General features: G+C 44.3%; 1 protein-coding gene across 3 annotated transcripts in view; it reads right to left on the bottom strand.

Moving 5' to 3' along the window:
* The window catches only part of CALN1 (calneuron 1), a 325,396-nt gene that overhangs the window by 114,693 nt on the left and 187,411 nt on the right, over positions 1-23,292 (bottom strand). For all 3 annotated transcript variants that reach the window (XM_064478594.1, XM_064478593.1, XM_064478592.1), the window contains exon 4: positions 4,816-4,928. In XM_064478594.1, the coding sequence (XP_064334664.1) occupies positions 4,816-4,928 (113 nt within the window). The remainder of the gene's footprint in view (positions 1-4,815; positions 4,929-23,292) is intronic.

Genomic DNA, 23,292 nt, shown 5'->3' with positions numbered 1-23,292 from the left:
CAGTGGCACTCAGACCTGAGCAGGCGTCAGTCACCGGGAGGGCATACGGAAGCCCAGGTGCTGGCCCCACCCTGGAGGTTCCGATGCAGTGTTTCCGGGGTGGGGTCCAGGCATTTGTATTTCTAACAAGTCTCAAGTGATGCCGGTGCTGTTGGTTCGGGAACCGCACTTTGAGACCCACTGCTGACGTGAGTGAGTTCCCTACTCCATACTTCTCAGGCAGTCACATCGCTTTGGGGATTCACGCGCTCGCTGTCAGTCTGACAGGACTCGTGATGGGCATAGCTACTGAAAGCTGTTTAGGTTTCATTAGATGATTAAGAACTGAAGAACAGCAGCTTTGGATCCAAATCCTGACAGAGTGGCACGTTGACAAAATATTGCCAGGAGAATATTTCTGTTGGTGCCAGATTTGATGGGAGGAGAGACTCTGCCTGCCGGAATGCAAGTTATCTCTGATAACAACAGTAAAGGTCCTGGTATTTGTAGGTCTTGGCCTCATGCAACAAATGCCTCACGTGAATGAACATGATTTCTTCTGTTTTATTTGCTTTCTCGGCAAGTTTTACCAACAGCCAACCTCATGGGACAGGTAACCTACAGTTTTATGGATGAAAAATTGTAGGTATTTAATAGGTATTTGACTAGCTGAGGACTATATTTTCTTTCTCTATTTTTTTTCTGATTATAGAAGTAACGCATGCCCACTGTGGAGATTTTGAAAAATACAGAAAGATATAGTCATTCATCATCCTATCACATATGAAACAGCAGTGTCAATGTTTTGATATATTTTTTTCCAGCTCCTTTATGCATAACAGATTTGGGGTCATACTATACCTGTCGCTTTGTGTAGGGTTTCTTTCCTGTGCTGTAAACATAGAATGTCAAGTGCTCTCAACTGGCCATGAGTCAAGAATTTTAAACCCAGCTCCCAGCCGATCTCAGCCATGGCCCTGGAACCAACAAATAAAGTGTCCCAAGCAAACGCTGGGACCTGGGCTACAGAGGACTGGCCTTTGGATCAGAGCATGGAACAGAGATCAAGAGTCCAAGAGCAAAGTAGAAATGGAAACCAGAAAAGACATGAGGCCAGAGTAAGAACTTGGGATGGAGAGACAGAGGCCAAGCCGGGAGAGGTTCCCAGGGAGCAGCTGCAGGTACTGTACTGCACCTGCTGTGTATTAGCTCACCAGCTGGGGAGGAGTGGACGCCTGGAAAGGATGCTGAGCAGGCCTGTGGGTGGGGAAGTCAGTGTGACAAGCAGGCTTTGATCTGGACCAAATCTGGGGACAGGTGCCCTGTGCACTTTTGTGTTAGGATATCTTGCAGTGCCTCGGACATAGCACACAGCTGAGAGAGAAGCCAGCTCTGATGATGAGCTTGCCAGGAGCAAGCAAAGGCTGGGGACATTTAGACAACACTCTCGAGCACCCACAAAGACCAGGGAGTCCTGTGAGTTTCTTACTTCTTGACCTCTAGCCCCAGACACATTCCCACACATCCAGCACCATCCAGTGAACAGATCCTTTTGCTTAAAGATTACTGTGTTTCATTTCTTAAATCAGAAACTCTAAATGAGTGAAGTCTTAGTGAAAGAAGTTTGATTGTGAATAAGGCAAAAATTTGAGCCAAGGAGCCAAGGTGTTTAACCTGCACTGTCCAGAACCCACTGTAAGACACCAATGGCTCCACTCTCCTTGCTAAGGGCGAGACTCATTTCTCTTTCTTCAGAGGGAGAAGAGTTTAACAGAAGTGTTGGCTGGACCCTGGGATAGATCAACAGAACTGTATGATCTCCTATGATCCCTGTCATCACCTTTGCCATCGGATGCTGTCTGCAAACTGTTGGCAGAGCACAGCTGCGCACGGTGCTGGAGGTCAAGGAGCAGAAAAGATGCAGGGTTGCGTGGAGACCCAGGTGAACCTGAGATGCAGATACTCTGCCACGTGGGAGCATCTACTGCATTAGAGACACATTCTTGGGCACAAGTGGCCTCATGGTGTGCAGTGCGAGTGACAGATGGAACCAAGTGACTTAGAGGACCCCACTTTTCTGCAGTTGCAATGAACCAGAAGCATTGAGCTTGAAAGCCCTCCCCGGATTCTGGGTTTGGTCCCCTCAGCCTCTCCCTCCCCTCCTCTCCACCATTAACATATACCAAGTCCTCAGGCTGATTTCAAACACAGTATCACAAGTCCTGCTCAAATACATCACTGCAGTAACAGCAAACACACAGGATTTTGAAGAATGCAGGGTAAGAAGACCATAAGAATTTCACAGGTTATTATTTGCTGCAGAAGAGAGAGGTTCTGAACTGGCTGCCAAGAAATCAGTGAGTCTCACACCCAGAGGGCTGAGTACCCTGGGAAGAGAAGACTCTGGGGTGTGGCCCTTAGACCAGCCTCCTTGGGAAGGAGGCTGGGGTAGTAGCCAATGACATTCCACCTTCACTGATACTAATTTCCTGCAAAGAGCCAGGGGCTCGTAACTTTCGGGATGAGCACCAACTGATAAATAGCTGTTTTTTCGCAGAATCCCATTTGATTTTATTTTACCCTTGGCACTGTAGGCTAGAGTGCCAGTAAGGAGCAAGCACTGGAAGACAGATTTAATTAGCAAGATGAGCCTAGGGCCTGGTGGGATCACTTCTCAGAACACAGAGAACAGCCACGGTCACGGTTTTCCTCTAAGGTAGGAAGAAACCAAAGCCTGCAGAAAATGAAAGGCTGTGACAGCAATGTCAGATCGGAAGTGGAAGCCCAATTATAGAATCTTTCCCCTTTCTGGTACCTAGTCTCCAAGGTGGCCCCCAATGGCTCCTGCCTCCGGGTATTTACTGGGAAGCAGTCCTCTCCCCACTGAACAGAGATGACCTGTGTAACCACAGGACACTGCAGAAATGATGGAGTTTGATTTCCAGTGCTAGGTCATAAAAGGCATCATGGCTTCTGCCTGGTACTCTCTTGGGTCATTTATTTTTCTGGAAGCCAACTGCCACGTCATGAGGACACTCAAGCAGCACCATGGAGAGGTCCACATGGCGAGCACCTGAGGCCTACTGCCAACATCTAGCATCACCTTGACAGTCACATGCATTTGAGCCACCTGGAAGCACACCCTCCAGCCCCAGTCAAGCCTTCAGATGATCACAGCGCCAGCCAGCATTTTGCCTGCAATCTTCTGAGAAACCCTGAGCCAGAAACACCCAGCTAAGCTGCTATCGAATTCCTGATGCACAGAAACTGTGAGAGAGTACAAATTCACTGTTTTATGTCACAGGCTTTTGGGGTAATGTACTATGCAGCCATAGATCACTAATACAGCTTTCCAAGTGTACCATCCTGTCTGTTTCCACAGGAAATTGATTTCATCCCTCATAGAAAGCCTTGTCAGTGTTCTCAAATGGATGGTCTTCTCCTTTCTAAAATATCACTCCCTCCAGACCCGTCTTTCCTCAGGCCCTAAATCCATTCCACCAGCAGGTCCTGAGGTCCTTCCCTTTAAAGTAGACCTTCCTCGTGGTCAGTGACCTTCCTTTGCTGACTGTCTCTACCTTTTTCAAACTCTCATCCTGACCAGCCTAGAATGCTCTCTTTCCTTTCTTTTCTCATTAACTCCCTCTCATATTTCAAGGTTTGAAGCAAGTGCACACACTTCCTGAAGCTTTATCTGACCCCTCAAGACCACGTGTGTCTCCCATCTTGAACTTTTATTTGTTCTACTCAAAACAATAGTTACTGAGAGCCTGCTGACTACATTGGGCGAGGTGCTGAGGGCACCACAACAATGAAGTCCCTGCTGCAAGGAGATTACAGACTAGTAACCATCACACTAGCTCATCACTTCTTTGTTCTCTCTCTCTTAATTGTGTTTCCCCAACCAAGTTCTTAAATAGTCAGGACTGTCTCTTAAACGCCTTTTGTAAACCTCATAGTGACTACCAGACTATGGGGCAAGTAACAAGTTCTTACTAAGAACTTGTAGGTTACATGCAAGATGGGAAGCAGAGTAACACTAGAGATACATGTCAACCACAATCCTCATCTAGGTTAGAGAAAAATACATTAAGAAACCATGCTCTGTTTGAATGGCGTTTCACTAAACAACAACTCAATTTAACTTGACAAATTATTTAAGTCAAATTTTTAAATAATTATTGATGAGCCATGCCCCAAATTCCACGATCACAAAATAATAGTCATATTTTAAGATTAAGGAGCTAATATAAAAATGATGTATAGCACATTAATAATTTGAAGGTAGATATTTGAAATTTCCTAAGAGATTTTACAAGACAGAAATAGAAAAAAATGAGAAGCATCAAATATAAATTTTTAGATAAAACCATTCTGTCCTATTAAGAGTTTTGATAGGATCCAAACACACAAGGCGACTGTGCCAACTTCCCAGCAAGGATCTCCTGGAACCAAGGACACAGTGGGCTCAGGTAACATTAGTGTCCTTTCTAAGTGACTCTTGTGAATCAGAAGTGGAGGAATCTCATTTCTCCAAAATGTAAAACTGTTTTTGTTATAAGGAGAAAAGAGGAAGCTATTTCACTCCTCCAAGCCAACCACTCCTGAGGTGGTTTCCTGATTTTTGGTCACAAAAGCCATTGAGTATAGTTTTGATTTCTTGTTCAGAGGACCCAGTATGGATCTCAACTTAGACATCCTGTTTAAGGAATGTATGTCATTTGAGCCCAGAAGAGATCTTCATGTGCAGAACAGAAGCTCAAAAACTCAGAGTCAAACATCAATCTTACACACGTTTACTGTCAAACTTCATCTTTAAAAAAAATTCTCACTTACCTGCCAAAATATGCTATCTATTGTGTTTCCGAGAAAACCATCGCGACCTTCAGAAGACACCAGTTTGGGGCCAAGGATTGTCATGAATTCATCAAAATCCACCTGGCCATCCCCTGGAAGAAGAAGATACAAATACAAGTTGAAAAGTAGTTGAAATTGACCTACCCAATGAAATAAGCATCTCCATGCTTTTCTCCTTGGCATGACCTCAGTCAATGAAGAGCTGAACCCATTACTGAAAATTGTGCAATATTCTTAAAACACCAAAAGAAATACAAGAAACTGGCAAGGACTGGTACCTCCAAGACAACATAGTCCTAATCATTTGTCAATATTTCTGTCTAAATACTCAACTGGTACCTCCCACTTAAATAGCCACAACGTTACACTTGCTGTACCTCCTGGACCCCAGCTGCTTGGCTGTACCTGAGAGAAATTACAGCTCCATCCCTATCTCTTCCTTCATCCTCATCAATCACGCATGAATTTAGACATCAAGTCTTACTGGTTTCACTTCTTAAATAACTATGGCTGGTCTACCTGCCTTGTTAAATCAATTGCTAGTCCCTTTCCAAAAAGACTGTGGTGGGAAAATGCTTCCAAGAATGAACGTTCCTAGTTACAGTTATAATGTTCCTAGTAAAATGGTTTGTGCCCTCACACTCTCCACACCACCTTCCATACGGTTGAGTTTACTTCCCCCAAAGCATATATGATCATGCTTTATAAACTTCAATGGCATCTTTGACCAAAAATAAGGAAACCACCTCAGGATAGTATTCAAGTCCCACTATTCCTTTTGGCACTCTTTTGTTCTCCACCTCTGCCCCAAATGCCATGCTCTTTCGGAGTGCCATGCCTCTGTGTATGCTGTTCCCTCCATCCAGATGCCTTCTCTGTGTGTCTACCTGGGGAAGGCCAACCTGTTCTGTAAGATGGAACATAAATACCATGTTCTCCTTCTGTATTTTTCCTGACCCTTCCTCATCTCACTAGACAGCGTTGGGCAAACTTTCTTCTGTCTCTCCAACTAACTTAATGTGTATCTATTTAGAACTTACCACCCTACATCTCAGTCACTAATCTGCATGCTAATCTCCCACCTGGCTTGTGAGCTCTGCAAGGTCAGGGACCCAGTCTGAAATGCCTGTCACCCCTGGTGAGGTCCCACAGTTCATAAGAGCTTTGAAGCTCGCGGGCATGAATCACGTTTTTACGAAGACCTCACAAGCCCTTAACTACAATATGTCTGTCAGACTGGGTCACACAAGCTTCTGGCCGTAGTGCAGAGGGCACCGCTCTCTCTCACTTGGGAGCCTGATGGGGTTGGGGATCCACAGGACACAGCAAAACACCTGCTTCTCAGCCCTGGGAGAACGAGGCCGTCTTTAACAATCTACATTCTGGGTAGGAAAGAGACCACCCACCTCTCCGAAACCTCCCCTCAGGGTGACAGGAGATCAGCCTGTGGAACTGGTACATTTCAAGGGTCCACAAGGAACTCTGGTCAAAGTCAGCAGGGCGTGCTCCCAGAGGGAGCCCTTGGCTGAGAACCCCAAACCCGAAGCTGACAAGTGGAAACGAAGCTCCAAACTACATCCTGGCCTCAATGAAAGGGGCAGCTTATCCACTACTCACAGCTTCGGCCAGAGGGAAGGTGCTAGGGGAGGGGCCTCAGGACCCTCTGGGCAGTGCCGGCTGCAGCACAGGGGGCTTGGCAGAGACTTTCCGCTCCTTGGAGGAGAGGTCTGGTTCACAGGAGGATTTGCTTCTACCTCCTTAACAGAAGACATCCGGAACCTCAGATTTTTTATTAGTCAAAATGTGATTCTCCACCCCCAGACCCTTTTAAACTATCATTGAGCAAAGGGAGATCCCTGCAGGCCCACAGTTGGAAAAATAATCAAGGTGGGACCCCCTCACCTCTGTCTTTCTTAGGATATTCTTAGTACTGGTTCCTGGGTGTGTGTGTACATTGCACCTTCTCTGTAGACTTTCAGTATATGAAGGCTCCTCCCGCTAACACACAGCTCAACACCAGTCCTACAAGCAGTGCAAGGTTCTATTTGGATTTAGACTGAGGAAAAGCTCTCTTCAGCAGATCCTAGTCTAAAGGGAAAACAGGCCTGGGAGCACCCCACAAGCTATCAGTGCCGCTCCCAGAAGTCTAGCCTCCATGTCTCCACCCCCTCACTCCATCCATTGCAGGAGAACTGAGACAAATACAACCTCAGAGAGAGGCTTTTCACTAAGTGTCTTATATGAAAACCACCTCCAGGATGAGGCAAGGTCTGGGAAGTCTGATGATGATCTTAATATCTAACATCCTGAGCACTCATGATGCAATGGGCATCATTTAAAGAAACTGCCACACCCTAGTTAATTTAAGCCTGCCAGCAGGCCATTCTACAGATGAGAAAATTGAGGCACAGAGAGGTTCAGTAACTTGCAGAAGCTCACACCGGGGAGCAGAGCTGGGATTCCAAACCCAGCAGTCTGCCTACGCTGTTGCTGCCTGGAGGTCGGGTGACATATGGACTCTGTCAGGAACCCTGTTTCGTCTGATCCTGTTACCGAGTCCAAACTGGTTCTCCTCGCCATATGACAGGCCAGTAAATAGGGAGACAAGGTGTTGGGGCAAGGTATAATGACTTTATTTGGAAAGCCAGCAGACCGAGAAGATTGAGGACTAATGTCCTAGAGAACCATCTTCCCTAAGTCAGAATTCAGGCCCCCATGTATATTAAAAAGGGGAGGGGGTGTGGTTGGTTGGTACGAACTTCTTGGTGTCGGAATCCTTTGTTCTTGCAGCTGTCCACGTGGGTCAGGTCATGCTGTTCCTGTAAACCTCCAACAGGACAAATGTTATTCTCTGTTCTGCAACTTTTTGTCTCTATATGAATGGAAAAGTGTTATATCCTTAAAGGTCAGAGCCCTGCGAATGGGCTGTCCTGTATATTTCAGCCCATAGGCAGCATTCTTTTATGAAAGGTGCAGAGCCAGCGTGACTCAGCACAGGAGACAGAGCACAGGGCGAGAGCTAGAGGAACGGATCTCACATGGAGTCAGCTTTGTTCTTCCCTATTACGATCCCAGCATTCCCTGGCCCGGGAGTCTATGGCAGCCTAGCACAGAGGAGCAAACTGAAATCTAAGTTGCTCCTGGTTTAGCTAGTGGGTCTCAGGTCAGCTGCCAGAGGTCCTTCTTAAGCATTTTAAAGAGTGATAATAAGCAGCAGGAAATACTGATTTAACATTTGCTCTGTGCCCGACACTGAACTCCAAGCCTTACGTATATCATCTTGTTTGATTCTACTGTGACTAGACACCGCTCTCCATGTTTTAATCATGGGAAAACTTCCGCGAGAAGAGGTTAAAAGTAACCAGGTCGAGGCCGTGCAGCTCACATGCGCCAGCTTGGGGATCAGCTTGGAACCCCTGATGTTACCTCCACGTTGCAAAGCCTCCCTCCGTGTCTGAGGCCCCTGCATAATTCCTGGCCCAGATTCATATCTCTCTTCAAAGTTTGAAAGTATAATGCGTTTTTCTATATGGGCATTTAGGAAGGAATTTAGTGGGAAATTGGGAGGATGGACTTTAAGGACATGAATGCAAACAGCTACCACTTGAAAGCTATTTGTTCCCCAAATTGCCATTCTGTCTGCAGTCAGAGTCTCAGTAATTCTCCTGGGGTGGTCAGTTCTCAGAGGATCCCAGTCTGTTGCATACAACCCTCCAGGTATCTGAAAATCTGAAACCCCTTCCACCGAAAAGAATTGGTCTGAGGAATGAGGCCCGTGTAAGGCCTTTCAGGGTGACATCAGGCTGGCATCCTGGATTCACATGTCCCCTAAAGACAAGGTGGGTGTCTTCTCAGACCTGCCACCTTTCACAGAATGCAAAGCTTCCTTTGGTCACATTGTTTTGCAAATCTTGAACAAGCAAGCAAGTGCAAAGTGAAAGAATGAAATTCACTCCTACCAGGCCTCATTCCCCCTCCATGAGCTTCCAAATATCATGATCCACTTATCAAGACATGCAGGAAGCTAACCTGCCCAGGACGGCATCTGATTGCTTCCCACTGCTATGTAAGTCAGAGTAATGAACTTGAACGAGGGCAGGAAGCCGCAGGAGGGCCGCAACTGCACAACATTCATTAAGACCAACCAGCTGAAACTTCCACAAAGAGGTAAAATAATGATAAAAATCCCTGCAGAATAAAAGGAAGGAAAGGCAAAGTACAGAAAAAAACGGTCCTAGAAGGGTGACAAGGAGACAGATTAGGAGGAAGGAAAAATGTCTGCCTGAGACTCTGTTCAGATCAATTGACTCGACTCCAAAGGCACGCCTGCTTGCACGGGAGGGATGAGAGGGTGGGCAACAGAGAGATGAACAGCTTATCCCCCAGGGGGTTGCAAAACATCACCCAGGACAGAATCAAGTAGGGGCCGTGACTGACCTAAAAGCACCGAGCTAAGGCAGCACCAAGGCGGGGAGCAAAGGCTCCAATTAGGAGATTCTCAGTGGCTCGGCAGAGAGTCCTGCAGAGAGAAGGTTCTAACCAGCAGAAAGAGATGAGGTGAGCAGACTGAGCAATGGTGGTGGGGGGGTCAGCAGGAAGGATGGAGGATGGTAGGGAGCAGCAACTGCCCGCCCTGAGTGCTGGGTCGATGGTTCTCATGGGAAGAGAGTGGGAAGAGATCAGCCCTGCTTGTCCTTGAGGCAGTCAGTGGCAAGTGTCCAAGTGGGGAGTGAGAGCATTACGCACCACCAGCTCCCTCCCATGCAGTTCTTCTGCCTAATGCTTCAACTTCAACCTCAAATACAGTGTCAGGGGATGAACTGTGTCCTCCCCCACCGCAAAATTCATCGGTGGAAGCCCTAACCCCCAATGTCACTGTATTTGGAGATAGAGACTTGAAAGGGGTAATGAAGGTTAAATGAAGTCCTAAGGGGAGGGGAGGGCCTTGATCCAATCGGATTGGTGCCCTTCTAAGAAGAGGAAGAGACAGCAGGCACGCAAGCACCGGGGAAAGACCACGTGAGGACGCAGCCAGTGAGAGGGCAGACGTCTGCAAGCCAAGAACAGAACTGCACCGACGCCAAGCCTGCCAGGACCTGGATCTCGGATTTCCAGCCTCTAGAACTGAGAGAAATAAATGTCTGTTGTTGTGGATGTCTATCAGGGGGAAAGGTGCATGGGGTGAAGTCTGGAAGAAATCAGGCACAAATTTCCAGAATTCTCTCCCAGTGGAGTCAACAGGAGGTGCTTAATTTCCCCAGAAATGTGAAGTGGCAACAGACGTGAAATCCTGTGTACCAGGAGAGCTCATTAGAGTCTCGCTGTCCAAGGTATTTATTGGGAACTAGTCATGGAGGCACTCTGTCCCTGGCACGTACTAAAATTCAAGACTCCCAGAAGGGATGCAGGTGCTTAACAGAAACCACACTGTAGGTACAGCTGAGGATCAGTGAGCCTCAGCTCTTATCTCTTAGGAATGATGGGAACCCTCCCCAAATCCAATGTTCCAGACCAGCCAAAGACTAACTGTGCAAGCAGGACTTTTTAAGGACAGCCTGTTGCGTTAACACTTTTTTGCACACATTTCTACCGTCATTCTAAGTTCCTGAGCCATTGAGCTAAGGCCACAGAAATCTATCAAAACCAACATTTATCCCTAGAACAGGAACAGATGCCCAGCTTCTCACGGTTCCGAGTTCCTGCTGTAGATCCCTCAGCTGCTGGTGACACAAGGTAGGGTCTTCCTAGATCTGCGAGGCTTCGGTCTGTGCAGCCCCGTGGCTCTGCCAGGACGCTGAAGGGGCTAGCTCAGTCTCTTCCTCCTCTGCTTCTGCTCACAGAACCTTCCGTACATCAAGTCCTCCTAGTTCCTCGTTCCCCATCCTCACCCTGTTGGTCAAAGCCGAATCGAGGCCTAGACAACCCTGAGCAATGCACCTGCCTCCAGCAAGCCAGCGTCCCAGGAAGCCTGTTTCCCACGTGAGCTGAACACTCAGCAGAGTTTTTACATCTGTTATAGAACACAGAATAATGGACCTAGAAAACACGCTTCTCCTTCCACTCTACATTCGAATGGGAAATGTCAGTGGACCACAGTAGAACAAAAAAGTCAGAAGGTAGTAGGGGTCAAGGCGGGGGTGGTGGAGGCTGGTGGCACCTCCCAGCACTGCCACTGCCCACTCTCACTTCTCCTCCAAAGAGGAGCAGGAGCTAATCAATAGGGCGGGCTCTCAGGCGGTGTGCAAAGTTCGTGCTCACAGCTGGGGCCCATTCCCTGCGATCATCTATGTGATAGGTTCATCAGGCTAGGTCTTGCCAGAGGAAGCCCAGCCATCCTACGTCCTCTCTTATTTTCTGCCTGGGGACACAAGCCATGAGCAAGAATGAAGATGAAGGGACATTTTATTTCTCATCCTACTGCTCTTATGCACACGTCTCCCTTGGGGATCCACATGCAAGAGAAACTGACAAGACAAGACAGACCATGCGTCTTACTAGTACCAAACTCCCCTTGTACTCCAACAGCAGCAAGGTCATTTCTAAACTTCAGAGAACAGTTTTGACTTAAAAGTTCTGAGAAAATGGATGCAATGACTGCAGAATAAGCTTGACGTCAGGATTAAGAAGAACAAAGACACTGAGCATCTTTTTACAGACCTGTTGGCCATCTGGATGTCTCCTTTGCAAAAATGTCTATTTAGTTCCTCTGCCCATTTTTTAATTGGATTGTTGGGGTTTTTCGGTTATTGAGTTGGATGACATTATTTAGGGTCCATACTCGCAACTAGTCGGGAAGTAAGTCCTGGAGATCTAACACACAGCCATTGATCGCAGCCAACAAAACTGTACTATAAACATTAAACTTGCTAAGAGACTAGATCTTAATTGTTCCCAACAATAGGAGAAAGTAATTATGTGACACGACCTGGTAATCATACTGCAGTATAAATATATCAAATTAAAAAAAAGAACAAAGATAGTTTCTAATGTGTCTTTGCTCAACTTTCCATTAAAGAGTCCAGGAAACTAGAAAAAGACCAAAAAAAAAAAAACAAAAAAATCACAGAAGTTCTAAAAGCTGAGGCTACCCATCAACCACTTGTAAAAATCTGGGGAAATGTTCATCGACCACAGCGCTGGTGAAGCAGGTGGAGAGATAAAACGGGTGGTCTGTGCAGGCTGCACTCTTGGAAAGGGTACTGAAGCACCCATCAAGAAGTGGTAGGAAGAGCCATGAGCACGATACACGGCCCTCCCCAAGCTCGGAGACCCGGACTCTGCAAAACCTAGAAACCCAGGCAACCAGTTCCCGAGCGTGCGTGCTTGGGTTGCTAGGAAGTCAGGCGCCTTGTCCTCGTCTCTTGTCACCCCTGTTCTCTCCTTCCCTGGTCCCCCACTTCCAGCTTCCATTCACAGGCACAAGCCCAGCATATGCCACGGGCAGAGGTTCCAGCATCGGCCAGCATCACGCTGCAGGCGCCAGTCTCCGCGCCCTAAGCAGAGTGGAGACAGGAGGAACCCAGAGCGTACTAAGTGTTGGGAACTGTTGTCATATTTTAATATACTGCTTCTTGATCATGATTCTTTAATCATAAATGCTTCTCAGATTTAGAGAATCGGTGAGTGGGAGCAAGAAAACAAAAACCCTGTCCAGTCCTCTTTTACTGAATACTTACTAGCCACCAGCAGCTGCACTAGGTATTGCCCGCTTCCAGCCCATAGCTGGAGTATTCTGAAACCCAAGTGGGAAAAGGAGGCAGTCCATGACACCCACACATGCTGGTGGTGGGCCAATACTGGGACCCAGGTCTCCATCGTTAAGAATTGAAAACTAAGGGGAAAAAATAGGGATTAGTCCAAAAGAGAAGAGAAACATTAAACTGAATACCCAAAGAAAAAAATTTACTTCCGAAAATCACTCCCTGTTAGAGACAGGAGGAAACCTACGGCATGCCTGCTTTGTATTCCCAGTCTGATAGGTGAGAACAGCCCTATGCCGGCAAGAGGTGGTGCAGACATATGAGGATGAGGCGAAAAGACAGGAGGCTGAGACACAAAGAAGGGGGACCCGGCCTCAGCAGGGAGAAAGTGTGAGGACACTAACGATCCTCTGGCCAAGTCAAGTTGGGACCCGCTGGCAATGAACCGCAACTCCTAACTCAAGCCAGCAAATAGGTACCCGAACCCATTATGTGAGAGCCGTTGTGCCAGGCCTGGGATGTTGAGTTCTCCAGGGTGGAAATGAGCAGGCTACATTCTCCTACTCAAACCCAAAGAAACTAGGACTTCACAGTAAATTCTCAAGCAGAAATCCCTGTATCTCTCTGGAATTAAAAACACTCTCCTGACCAATGAAAAATATAAATTTGAGATAAATTTTAAAGAAAATGGCAATGAGAATACACTGTAACTCAACTATGTAAGTATTCATCAAAGCTGTCCTCAGAGGTAAATTCAAAGCATTTAAAGTAATTTTGTTATTTTAAAAGATAAAGGGTGGGAAGGAAAGAAAACATTCAAAGAAACATTTAGAAAAGAAGTGAGACAAAAAGATAATAGAAGTAAGGATATAATAAAATTGGGGTAAGGGCAGACTTAATTAACTGGGAAATAACACAAATAGACATGGTAACCACTGTATTAAAAAGAAAAGAGCGAATTCTTTGAAAAGAACTATAAAATGTATAAATTACTGGCATATCAAATTTAGAAAGATTCAAATCAAAATGCAACTGAGAGGGTATGTAGAAACAAATACAGAAGAAATAAACTCATGAAATACTTTGTAAAACTGAACGCTAATAGATTTTTTTAAATGGTTGTGGAACTAGTGCTTTTATTGAAAAAGAATAATTTATTGATAGTTATTTAAGAAAAGGTAGAAAAGCAATGGAATAAGATACAAGAAGTTGAAAAGTAATTTTTAAAAATACCCGAAAAGCTTCTCAAATAGGAAAAATCACATCCAAGTTTCTCATGTTTTCAAGAAACAGATACTCCTCATGTCACATAAACTATTCCAGGATGAAAAAAAGAGGACGTGTCAATATGATTCTGATACCAAAATACACAAAAGGAGAACAACTGGAGACCTCACTTACAGATACAGACAAAAATCCTAAAGCCTGAACTGGAAAATCTCATTTAAAATACATTAAAAGCACAGCGTACCATAGCCAAGTACAGACTATTCCAGGACTTGAGTACCTAATATTAGGAAAATCAATTAATATGAGAAATCCAATCAATATATAGAATTAAAAAGCGGTGATCTCTATGGATACGGCAGAGAAGCTGAGTGAAATATAATATTCTTTCAAGACTTTATTTAAACTGGAAAAAGAACGATACTTCCTTGAGAAAGCAAGAGTGATCCGTCTCAAGGCGGCAGCAGGTCTCCTTGTCTAGGGAGGCATCCCCATTCTGATAAGCAAGACCCAGGCTTCTTGCTATCATTTTAATTCCACACTGTTCTCAACGTGCTGGCCAACACTACGATGCGAAGTGGAAGTGAGAAATAGGACCTCAGAAACGGAGAAGACAAAATTATCACCACTCAGAGGGCAGTGGTGATTGTCCGTCTAGAAAGAACAACAGTAATTCTGGGGAATTTAGTAACGGCGGCTAGGCACCAGACACACATTTAAAAATCAATAGTTTTCTTGTGTGACAGTGGTAACCATTTAGAAAATTTAACAGAAAAGAAGAGCCAAGGGACTTCTGAGCATGCGGCAGGGCGGCGGGAGCCTCTCCCTTCTCCCTCCCAGCCTCCTGGCAAGTTCCCTCTGCTGTGGGCCAGGGACTTCCAGAAATGATGGGAGGGGAGGTGGCGGGACAGTACAGAGACGGTAGTGAGGGTCCACACCTCCCAGGGGCCAGCAGAAAGGGGGCCTACCTCACCTGTGAGGCACCTGGGGAAAGGACCACACCTGTTCACATAAGCAGGTTGAGCGGTGGGGCGGTTCTGGACCCACTGACTCCCAGCATCTGGAGAAAATCTGCACGGTGGGCTGTGGTCTCCTGGCTCCTGGGTGGGGGAGCCCCTGCAGAGAGGGCTTCCTGCTGCAGCCTCAGAGGAGGACAGACATTTGTTCCCTGCTCATCCACAAGATGTGGAAACTGGGGGCTTCCCTCTACCTGTAACTTTGCCACTGACTTGGCTGAGAAGGAGGACAGAAAGGCACAGGCAGGCAAAGAAAAGGCAGCTCATTTCAGGGGATGTGATGACAAGAGAGGGTGACCATTTGGAGCGTTTAGAGCACTTGGCTCCCACTCATTTATAGCTGGAGGAGGAAGAATCGAATGAGGACTTAGAGGAAAAAGAAAACAGAGAGGAAAGAAATACGAGCTCTCAGTGGAATTAGAGCAGAGCAAAGTCTCAGGAACCCTAAGGCTTGATTTCCAAAGATGCAAATTCACAGACACACTGTGATAGCGGGTGGTAAGGGTGGAGGGCTGAGACAGTCGCCTGGCAGGAGGTAAAGCCTCATGGGCCTGGAGCCTAGATCCCTGAGACTCCAGGTGAGAAGGACAAGGATTCCAGAGAAAGAACAAAAGAGCAGGTTGGGTGGGGGGAGGCTACTCCTGATAGCTAGCTGAGATTCACTGAGCTCTTCCACCTGCCAGGCATTGTGTTAGAGCATCGTGAATTAACGCATTCACAGCACACTTACGAGGGAGGTCTTCTTATTGTTGTTTCATGTCCTAAATCAGTGCAAGCAGGAACCAGGGAGGTTCTGCCTGATTTGCACTGGCCAGACCTGGCTGGGTGGGGTCTGAATGCGGGCAGCCGGACTCCAGGGACCAGGATTTTAGCTACAAAGCCAGCAATGATTCATCAGTATATTGTGATTAAACAAATAATAGAGAAAATGACCCCCATCTAAAGAGGAAAGTTTCTAATTTATAAGCACAAGGAAGAGACAAAATAACCAGGAATAAACTTGAAAATAGTATTTAGGACCCATATGAAGAAACAATTTTTATATATACAATTTAACAATAATGTAATTATATTATTTATATATATTTTATATGTAAATGTCATATGTATGTTATATATATATATAGCTATACAATTTGAGTGAAATATTTTAAAAGCCTTTAAAGAAAATGGTAAATAATGCCATACTTCTTGATGGGAAGATTATTGTAAAGATGTTAATTGTTTCCAAATTAATTTATATGTTTAATGTAATTCCAGTTAAAAAGATCTCTATGGAATTTTTTTTGAAGCCCTCTCAGTGACTCTTAAGGTCATTTCGAAGAATGAGTAGGCAAGAAAAGCTTTAAAAATAATTAAGAACAGTAATGCTATAGCAAATAATAAAATGTATTACAAAAGCACAATAATGAAAAAGGATGTAAGAATGAACAGGTAAATAAAAGAGGACTGTTTGGAAATAAGCTACAGTAAACATAGATAATATAGAGAAATAAATGAATAGAAACTAGGTTTACTTGACAAATGGTATTGGGAAGACAGATTAAAAAAAATCAGTTTTCTCCTCATTTCATATTTGACTCTGAAAAGTTATATAGAGGAAATGTGCAGGTAAAATGAGGAATAACTTTTCTAAGCTTAAAATCAGTAAAAGAAAAGCAGAGATCCAGACTTGATAACATACTCAGCATGTTAAAAACACGAGAGGAAATTAAATATTTAGCAATAAACTAGGAAAACCGTATGCAATAAAGATGGCAAAGGGATAATACTGTTCAAATACAAAGGAATTCACTAAAAGACATAAATGCTACAGAATGTGCAGAGGTAATTCACAAAGGAAAAATGTGACTGGGAAACACGTGGGAAATGCTCAACTTCAACAGTGTGAAAATAAATGCAAATGAAAGCCATAATGAGATAGCATTTCCCACCGCCCTGGTACGGGAAGATTTTATTTTTAAGTGAGAAGACTCGGTGTGCAGTTTGCTGAGACTTCTCATTCCCACTGACGGGAACAGGCCTTGGCACAACCTTTCTGGATATTAATTTGGCAATGCCATTTAGATAAAAAGTTCCTCTTTAATGTTCTTTCCCTTCGATTCCATAATTTCTTTTCTGGATTCTGTCCTAAGGAGTTAATCAGAAATCTGAATAAATATCTCTGAACCATGTTGTTTCTTGAAGCATTATGTATAATAATGAAAAATGGAAAAGAATAAAGAACATTAATAGGAAATTAAAAATCAACATGTAGAAATAACATGAGTATTTTCTCCTAAGCAAATAAATAAACTAATTGAAATAATATTTCCCTGCCCTTTCTACTATTGGGAACATTTGCCAAGTTGTTAAAAACCTTTAAAACATAGCTGGTCATATAACATGTTACAGAGAGCCACAGTTTTCTCAGACAGTCCCCTATTTTTGGAAAGTCTGAATGTTTCTATAACAGCATGTAATATGGTTGTAATAAAACAGTATGTTATTTCTCTTGTTTAAAGCTTTTAAGTGTCCATATGAAATAGTTCTTAGGGGTTAATGGTTCTGCTGGACCAAGCACGCAGCTGAATGTTGAGGACTTCCTCTGTGGAGCACGTACCACTGCTTTCCGAATTGTACAGAAGTGAGATGGTGCTTGGCACCAATCCGTCTCATACAGAATGTTATACAACCGCCGCCCGCATCATTTCACGCAAAGTTAGAATTGTATAGAAAATTGCTCTTCTGGGGTACCACTGCTACATGACAAATAAAAAAATCACAGCACATTAAATACCTGTATATGCTACACATCTCATCCCAGTGAGTCCCTGGATGATCATAAGTTCCACTGTTCTGCCTCCAGAAATTACCAGCTTGACTGAGTACAAAGTAAGAGTAAATATTGGGGGGGGAGTGCTGGAGCTGATGAAGGCGGAAACCACCTGGAATCTCGAGAGCACACCCACGGGTATCTCCATAGCGGTGTGTCCACGCACTGGGCAGGAGGCCAAGGGTCCAGGGCTTTGGAAGATGGTGACTTCTAAACTGAAATAGCGGAGGAAAATAACTTCTCCAAATTCCCTATGAAAACTATGCCTTAACTCCATGTAGATCACAGGCGTGGGCCACACTGGGAGGTGACACAATACAAAGGGACGGTGACGTGCAAAAGAATCTATGACATTCTGCATTAAACAAACAAGAGCTGAAAATAAACAACTGTTGGAATTGTCCGGCTTGGAAACATGGCTGTCAACAGAGGGAAGTATAATCATTCGGACAGGTTTCCATTTCATTGAGGATTCAAGGTTTTAAATTTGGACTTAAACCTCGATGTTATGCTGCCTGGATTGTGAATATCCAATTTCATATACATATATTTTAAGCTGAAACTTTAGAAGTGTATGAAACAGTTCAGAAAACTCTAGGATTTACAAAAGACATGCAGAATTTGTTTCTTTTAAATGGTCTCTTAAAAAAACATTTATCAAGAAAAATGAACAAATCACTCTCAGGAATGTTACCCAATCTACGGATTGCAGAGTCTTTCTCCGTTTATTTATTTCCAAGATTTTGACCTCCTAACCTAGGTCAGGAAGGATTCCTTCCTCCCGACAACATCCCTGTCTCTTCCTTAACAACGCTACTGCAGGGATGGTGTAGCAACACTCACGTGAGAATATTAGGGATGAAGGTTCTTTAATACCACATGACAAAGGAAAGATGGGCAGATTTGAACCCCAAATCCTGACATTCGTCAGACTTAGGGAGCTCTCTAAGTATTACGGTGCTGACAGAAGCTTCCAGAAAGAAAAATCCAGTTAAGTCAGCACTTTAAACTAAATTTAATATAAACAATGTATTTGGAAATTAATTCACTTTGAAATTTTATTATAATTATATTATATTATATAATTTAAATAATTTATAATACATTAAATAATATGATATATTATAAGCACAATATTTTTTTAAAAAGAAATTAATTATAATAGATTTCAGGGGATGGTTGTCAATCACAGATGCAGATGTTCACAGAGAACCAACAGTGAAAGACTCACGACAGCTGACATCCCTGTTTCTGGGGAGTCCTGGGGCGTCCACTCAGTATTTACAGACCCTTGATTCTCCGCAGCTCACATATAGTGACTTCACTTATGATCGGACACAATTAACCGTGTACAGGCTGAAGAAAACTTTTGTGAAAAGCTTCCCAGGGTTTCTGGTTAGGGGTACACAGACCAACATTCCACCCCATCTCCTGCACTGAACGCAGCTGTGAAACCTGAACAGAATGCCTGGAGCAGCCATTTGAAGACTCTGAGACATAAACTGTGGCAGGGGCATTGGGGAAGGAGACCTGAATTGGAAGTATCCCCAAACCAGCCAAGAGTTTACTGTATTTTTCTAGTGACATTCCCAGACGGGATGCACTCCACTGTGCAGCCTGGAAGTGGACACTGGTGCGGGCAGTGCGAGCCCTAGGAAGCCCTCCAGCGCTGGCTTCGGGAGAGGGGTCTGTCCACGCTCAGAAAGAGCAGGGGGAATGCTTAGTGTCGCTTTCGCTTCTCATTCCCTCATGCCCACACCCAAGGTCACCTGCAGGTGCCTAAGAGCTCCGACTGAAAATGGAACTTCCCCTCCGATCAGAGAAGCCACTGTCTCAAGGAGGGGAAAACCCCTGATTGGTTTTGTTTTCTCTTTCTGTTCTCTTGCTGTTTGGACCAAGAGGCTGGCCCAGCCATGGAAAGTGTGCAACAGAAATGGGACAGAAACCCAGATTTCTGGCTGTAAGAATAAAAAAGGAAAGAACTGGAAAGTGAAGAACTTGGCAAAGCTACTCCATAATATTGTTGATGAAATCCCGGGCTCGCCCACACACTGCTCATCCAACATTCCCTAAACAACTTACCCGTGACTCTGAACTGGAAAATGGACTGACCGCTACCCGGATCCCAGAATGGCCAGTGGGTGGTGCACAAGCTGAACAGATCTGAACAGCTCTGCAAAGTCTTTGAAAACGGAAAAGACATTGGAATGACAACCTGAAGAAAGCTGGTCAGACTTAGCGGCTTAAACCCAACCGACTCAACTGCGCTTAAGCAGAAATATCAACATTCTCCATAGGATTTAAGAAGGCTCACTCATAAGATAGTATTCAAAATGTCCAGAGTACAATACAAAATTACTCAGAGAAGCTTCTACCTGCATAAGAAAATACAATCAGCAGCTGCCAATGACACACCTGTTGGAATTATCTGAAAAAAGGTTGGAATAAAACCATTATAGAAATACTGCAAGTGAGAGCAAACGTTCCTGAGAGAAATGGAAAGACAAAGAAATGATGAGTTAAATAAGAACTTAAAGGACATTTTAGAACTGAAAAAAAAAAAAATCCAACCACAACAAAACACCTCCATAGATAAGCTCAGTTACAAAACAGAAATGATAAACAAGTTGAAGATAGATAAAAATTTGGGGTCCTTCTCCTCTTGCGTGATTAATGTTCATTCAATCAGAGCCATGAAAAGAGATGAGAAAGGCTACGGAGAAGAAAAAAAGTGTTTAAGGGACTAATGACTGAGAACTTCCCAAATTTGTTCATCAAAATAAATCACCAGATTCAAGAAGCTCAGTGAATCCCACACAGGATAAACCTAAAGAATACACACCCAGGTACATCATCATCAAATGACTGATGAGTAAAGACAAAGAAAAAGGTCTAGAAAGCAGCTAGAGGAAAAGGATGCAATTTTCTCAGGGAAGCAACAGTTCAAATGGCTGCTGACTTTCCATCATGAAAGCCCTGTGGAAATGGAATAGCATCTTTGAAGTGCTAAGAGAAAAGAACCGTTAATCCAGAATTCTATATCCAGTGAAAATATCCTTCAGGGATGGAGGTAAAAAAAAAAAAAGTCTTTACATTTTCGGATGAAGAAAAGCATAGAAATTCATTGTCAACAGATAAAGGAACTTCTTCAGAGAGAAAGAAAATGATACCAGAGGGGAAACTTAGAACATCAGGAGTGAAGGAACGGTACATCTCTGGGTAAATGGGATAGATCATTCTTACCCCATTTTGTTCTTTTAAAAAATGTTTGAGGGTTGAAAACAAAACTGCTAACATGTGTGATGGAGTTTTCAACATACGTAGATACAATATATAAACTCTGAGCAAGAAAGATAAAGGAGATGGACTGATTCCTTGGATAATACAAAACTCACTAAAAATAAAAGTTATGATGACATAACCTGAATAGTCCTACTGAAGCAATTGCGTTCATAATTTAAAACTTTCTGAAAAAGAAATCTTGAGGCCCAGATGGCTTCACTGGCCAACGCTACCAAACATCTAAAGAGAAATAATATCAATTCTACACGAACTCTCCCAGAAAAGAAAACAGGAAGGAACACTTCTCAGCTTATTTTATGAGGCTAACATTACCATGATACCAAAACCAGCCAAAGACATTACAAGGGAAAAACCAAAAAACCAAACGAAAAACACCTAGCGCCCAATATCTCTTGTCAACTTAGACACGAAGGATTTGGGGACATGATTCAAGCCGTTCTGTACGCTGAATGCTGTCATGGTTCCATGAATCTACACATGTGTTAAAATTCATAGAAGCGTATACCCAAAAGAAGTCAGTGGTACTGGACGATAATTTAAAAATCTAAATTCAAAAGACAAAAATCTTCTAAGGCTGAAGCTCTCAGACTGTACGAACGGGCAGGATCCATCATCTGCAAAACCATACAATAACCTTTCATGGTGGTTTGACATGTGATGCAGTGTAAAGAAAGGGAGTCGGTGCTCTCTCAGGAAAGTCTTCCTCTCTTCTAAAAGGTGACACACCTTGCTCTGGATGTTGCCCTATGAAGGTATGTTGTGTGGCAGCCATCTTGCACCCATGAGGGGAAGCCAAGGAAACCGCAGAGTTGCTGGCTTAACACCTTGACACCTTGAGTTGCTGAATCAACCAGCCAGAAACTCATCCTACCTCCAGACTTCTCGTGAGGGCTCGTAAAGCCGTATCATTTCATGCTCTGGCAGCTGGAAGAGTCTAACCTGTAGAATAAACTTGAATGTATATTTAAATTACTCTGCACAGCTTTTATCGATGAATTGGAAACACACCCTCTTGTTAACAGAAAATAAGGGGAGGGAAATGTTTCTCTCTATAAAGATTTTATAAGCCTTCAAGGTAAAACTGTACCTTTTACTGAGAAAACTATTCAAAGTCCATTAAGGTAACATAAAGCCCTTTTGGCTGACACTTTTGTTTGCCGGATGGACAATTCTAAACAACCCCATCAGACTGGGTAACTTGTCGAGTTAGGTGGGGAAGAGTTTGGTAGCCAGCTCATGTGGACAGGCTATGATGGTGTAATCCCACTGAAAACTATATCTGGCAATAGCTATATTATTTTAACGTAGAAAGAGGTGTTTGTAAATCCTGGCATCCAGTCTTCCGACTCAAGGTCATCTCCTTCACGCTCCATGGTGCAGGACCCCTGGCTGTCCAGGGAGTACTTGCTCAGGCATTAAGTTGATTCCAAACTCACCTTCGAAAAAAATGACCTTGCTTTTATGTGGTTCTGGGGCCACCATATTTGGGCATGAATAGATATCAGGCTATTCCATTTTGATGACCTGTGTCAGCTATACATTTGCGATCTAGGAAAACATGAGCTTCCTTTATATCAACAACACAACATATCCTTAAGTCTCAGCCAAGGATCTCAACTCTAAACGCCTAGTTCTAAGGTGTACTCCCACTACCATCCAACCACCTGTGGACCACTGGAAGTGTTCGTAGTAAAAGCACTCCTGACTCTACACCAAACTGCCTTCAAAGGAGGGGTTTGCAACCACTGTCCTCTGTTTTAGTCTTGAGGGGCCCCCTAGAAACCATTTAATTCTTCAGCATGTCAGCCTTTCAAATATCAAGAGGCATCCTAAAATATGTGAAGACAGCTCTCACAACTTCCTGGAATCGTCTCTACAAAGCAGGCGTTAGCAGCCCCGCCTGATTCATCACAGAACACGATCCGGAGTCCGGCTGGAATTCCGGATCTCCCCTCCACATGGGCTCTATGGGATCTTAAGGTCAGGAGGCTAGAACTGAACTCCCGGCTTCATCTGTGGTCTAAACAGCAGGAGGAGAGGAGGGTGATTACTTGTCTTGTTGAGATACAATACCTCTAACTGCACAGCCCGGAAGTCCAATTCCATCGTGCCGCGGGTCCACGTCACAGCCGGTGCCGAGCGTCCGCACCTGTGCTGAAACCCACCCCTCCCTTGTCATGCTTCGTGCCTTCTATCCTTGCAGACCTGGATGTGCGGCGGCAAGGGCGAGACCTTGCAATTGTTTCTGCTCAGTCTCAGCTTGTTGGATCCAGCCTAATTACTCCAACCTGTCAAGACCTTTTTGGATCCTAATTCCATCCTGCACTGGCTTCAGCAAATCCCTGCTAAAATTTCTGAACAAAATAAAGTCGGCAGCAAAGCCCTGTGGCACGTC

The sequence above is a fragment of the Camelus dromedarius genome, chromosome 24, assembly GCF_036321535.1.
Source record: "Camelus dromedarius isolate mCamDro1 chromosome 24, mCamDro1.pat, whole genome shotgun sequence".
Lineage (NCBI taxonomy): Eukaryota > Metazoa > Chordata > Mammalia > Artiodactyla > Camelidae > Camelus > Camelus dromedarius.
This window is presented reverse-complemented; position numbering and strand designations above follow the sequence as displayed.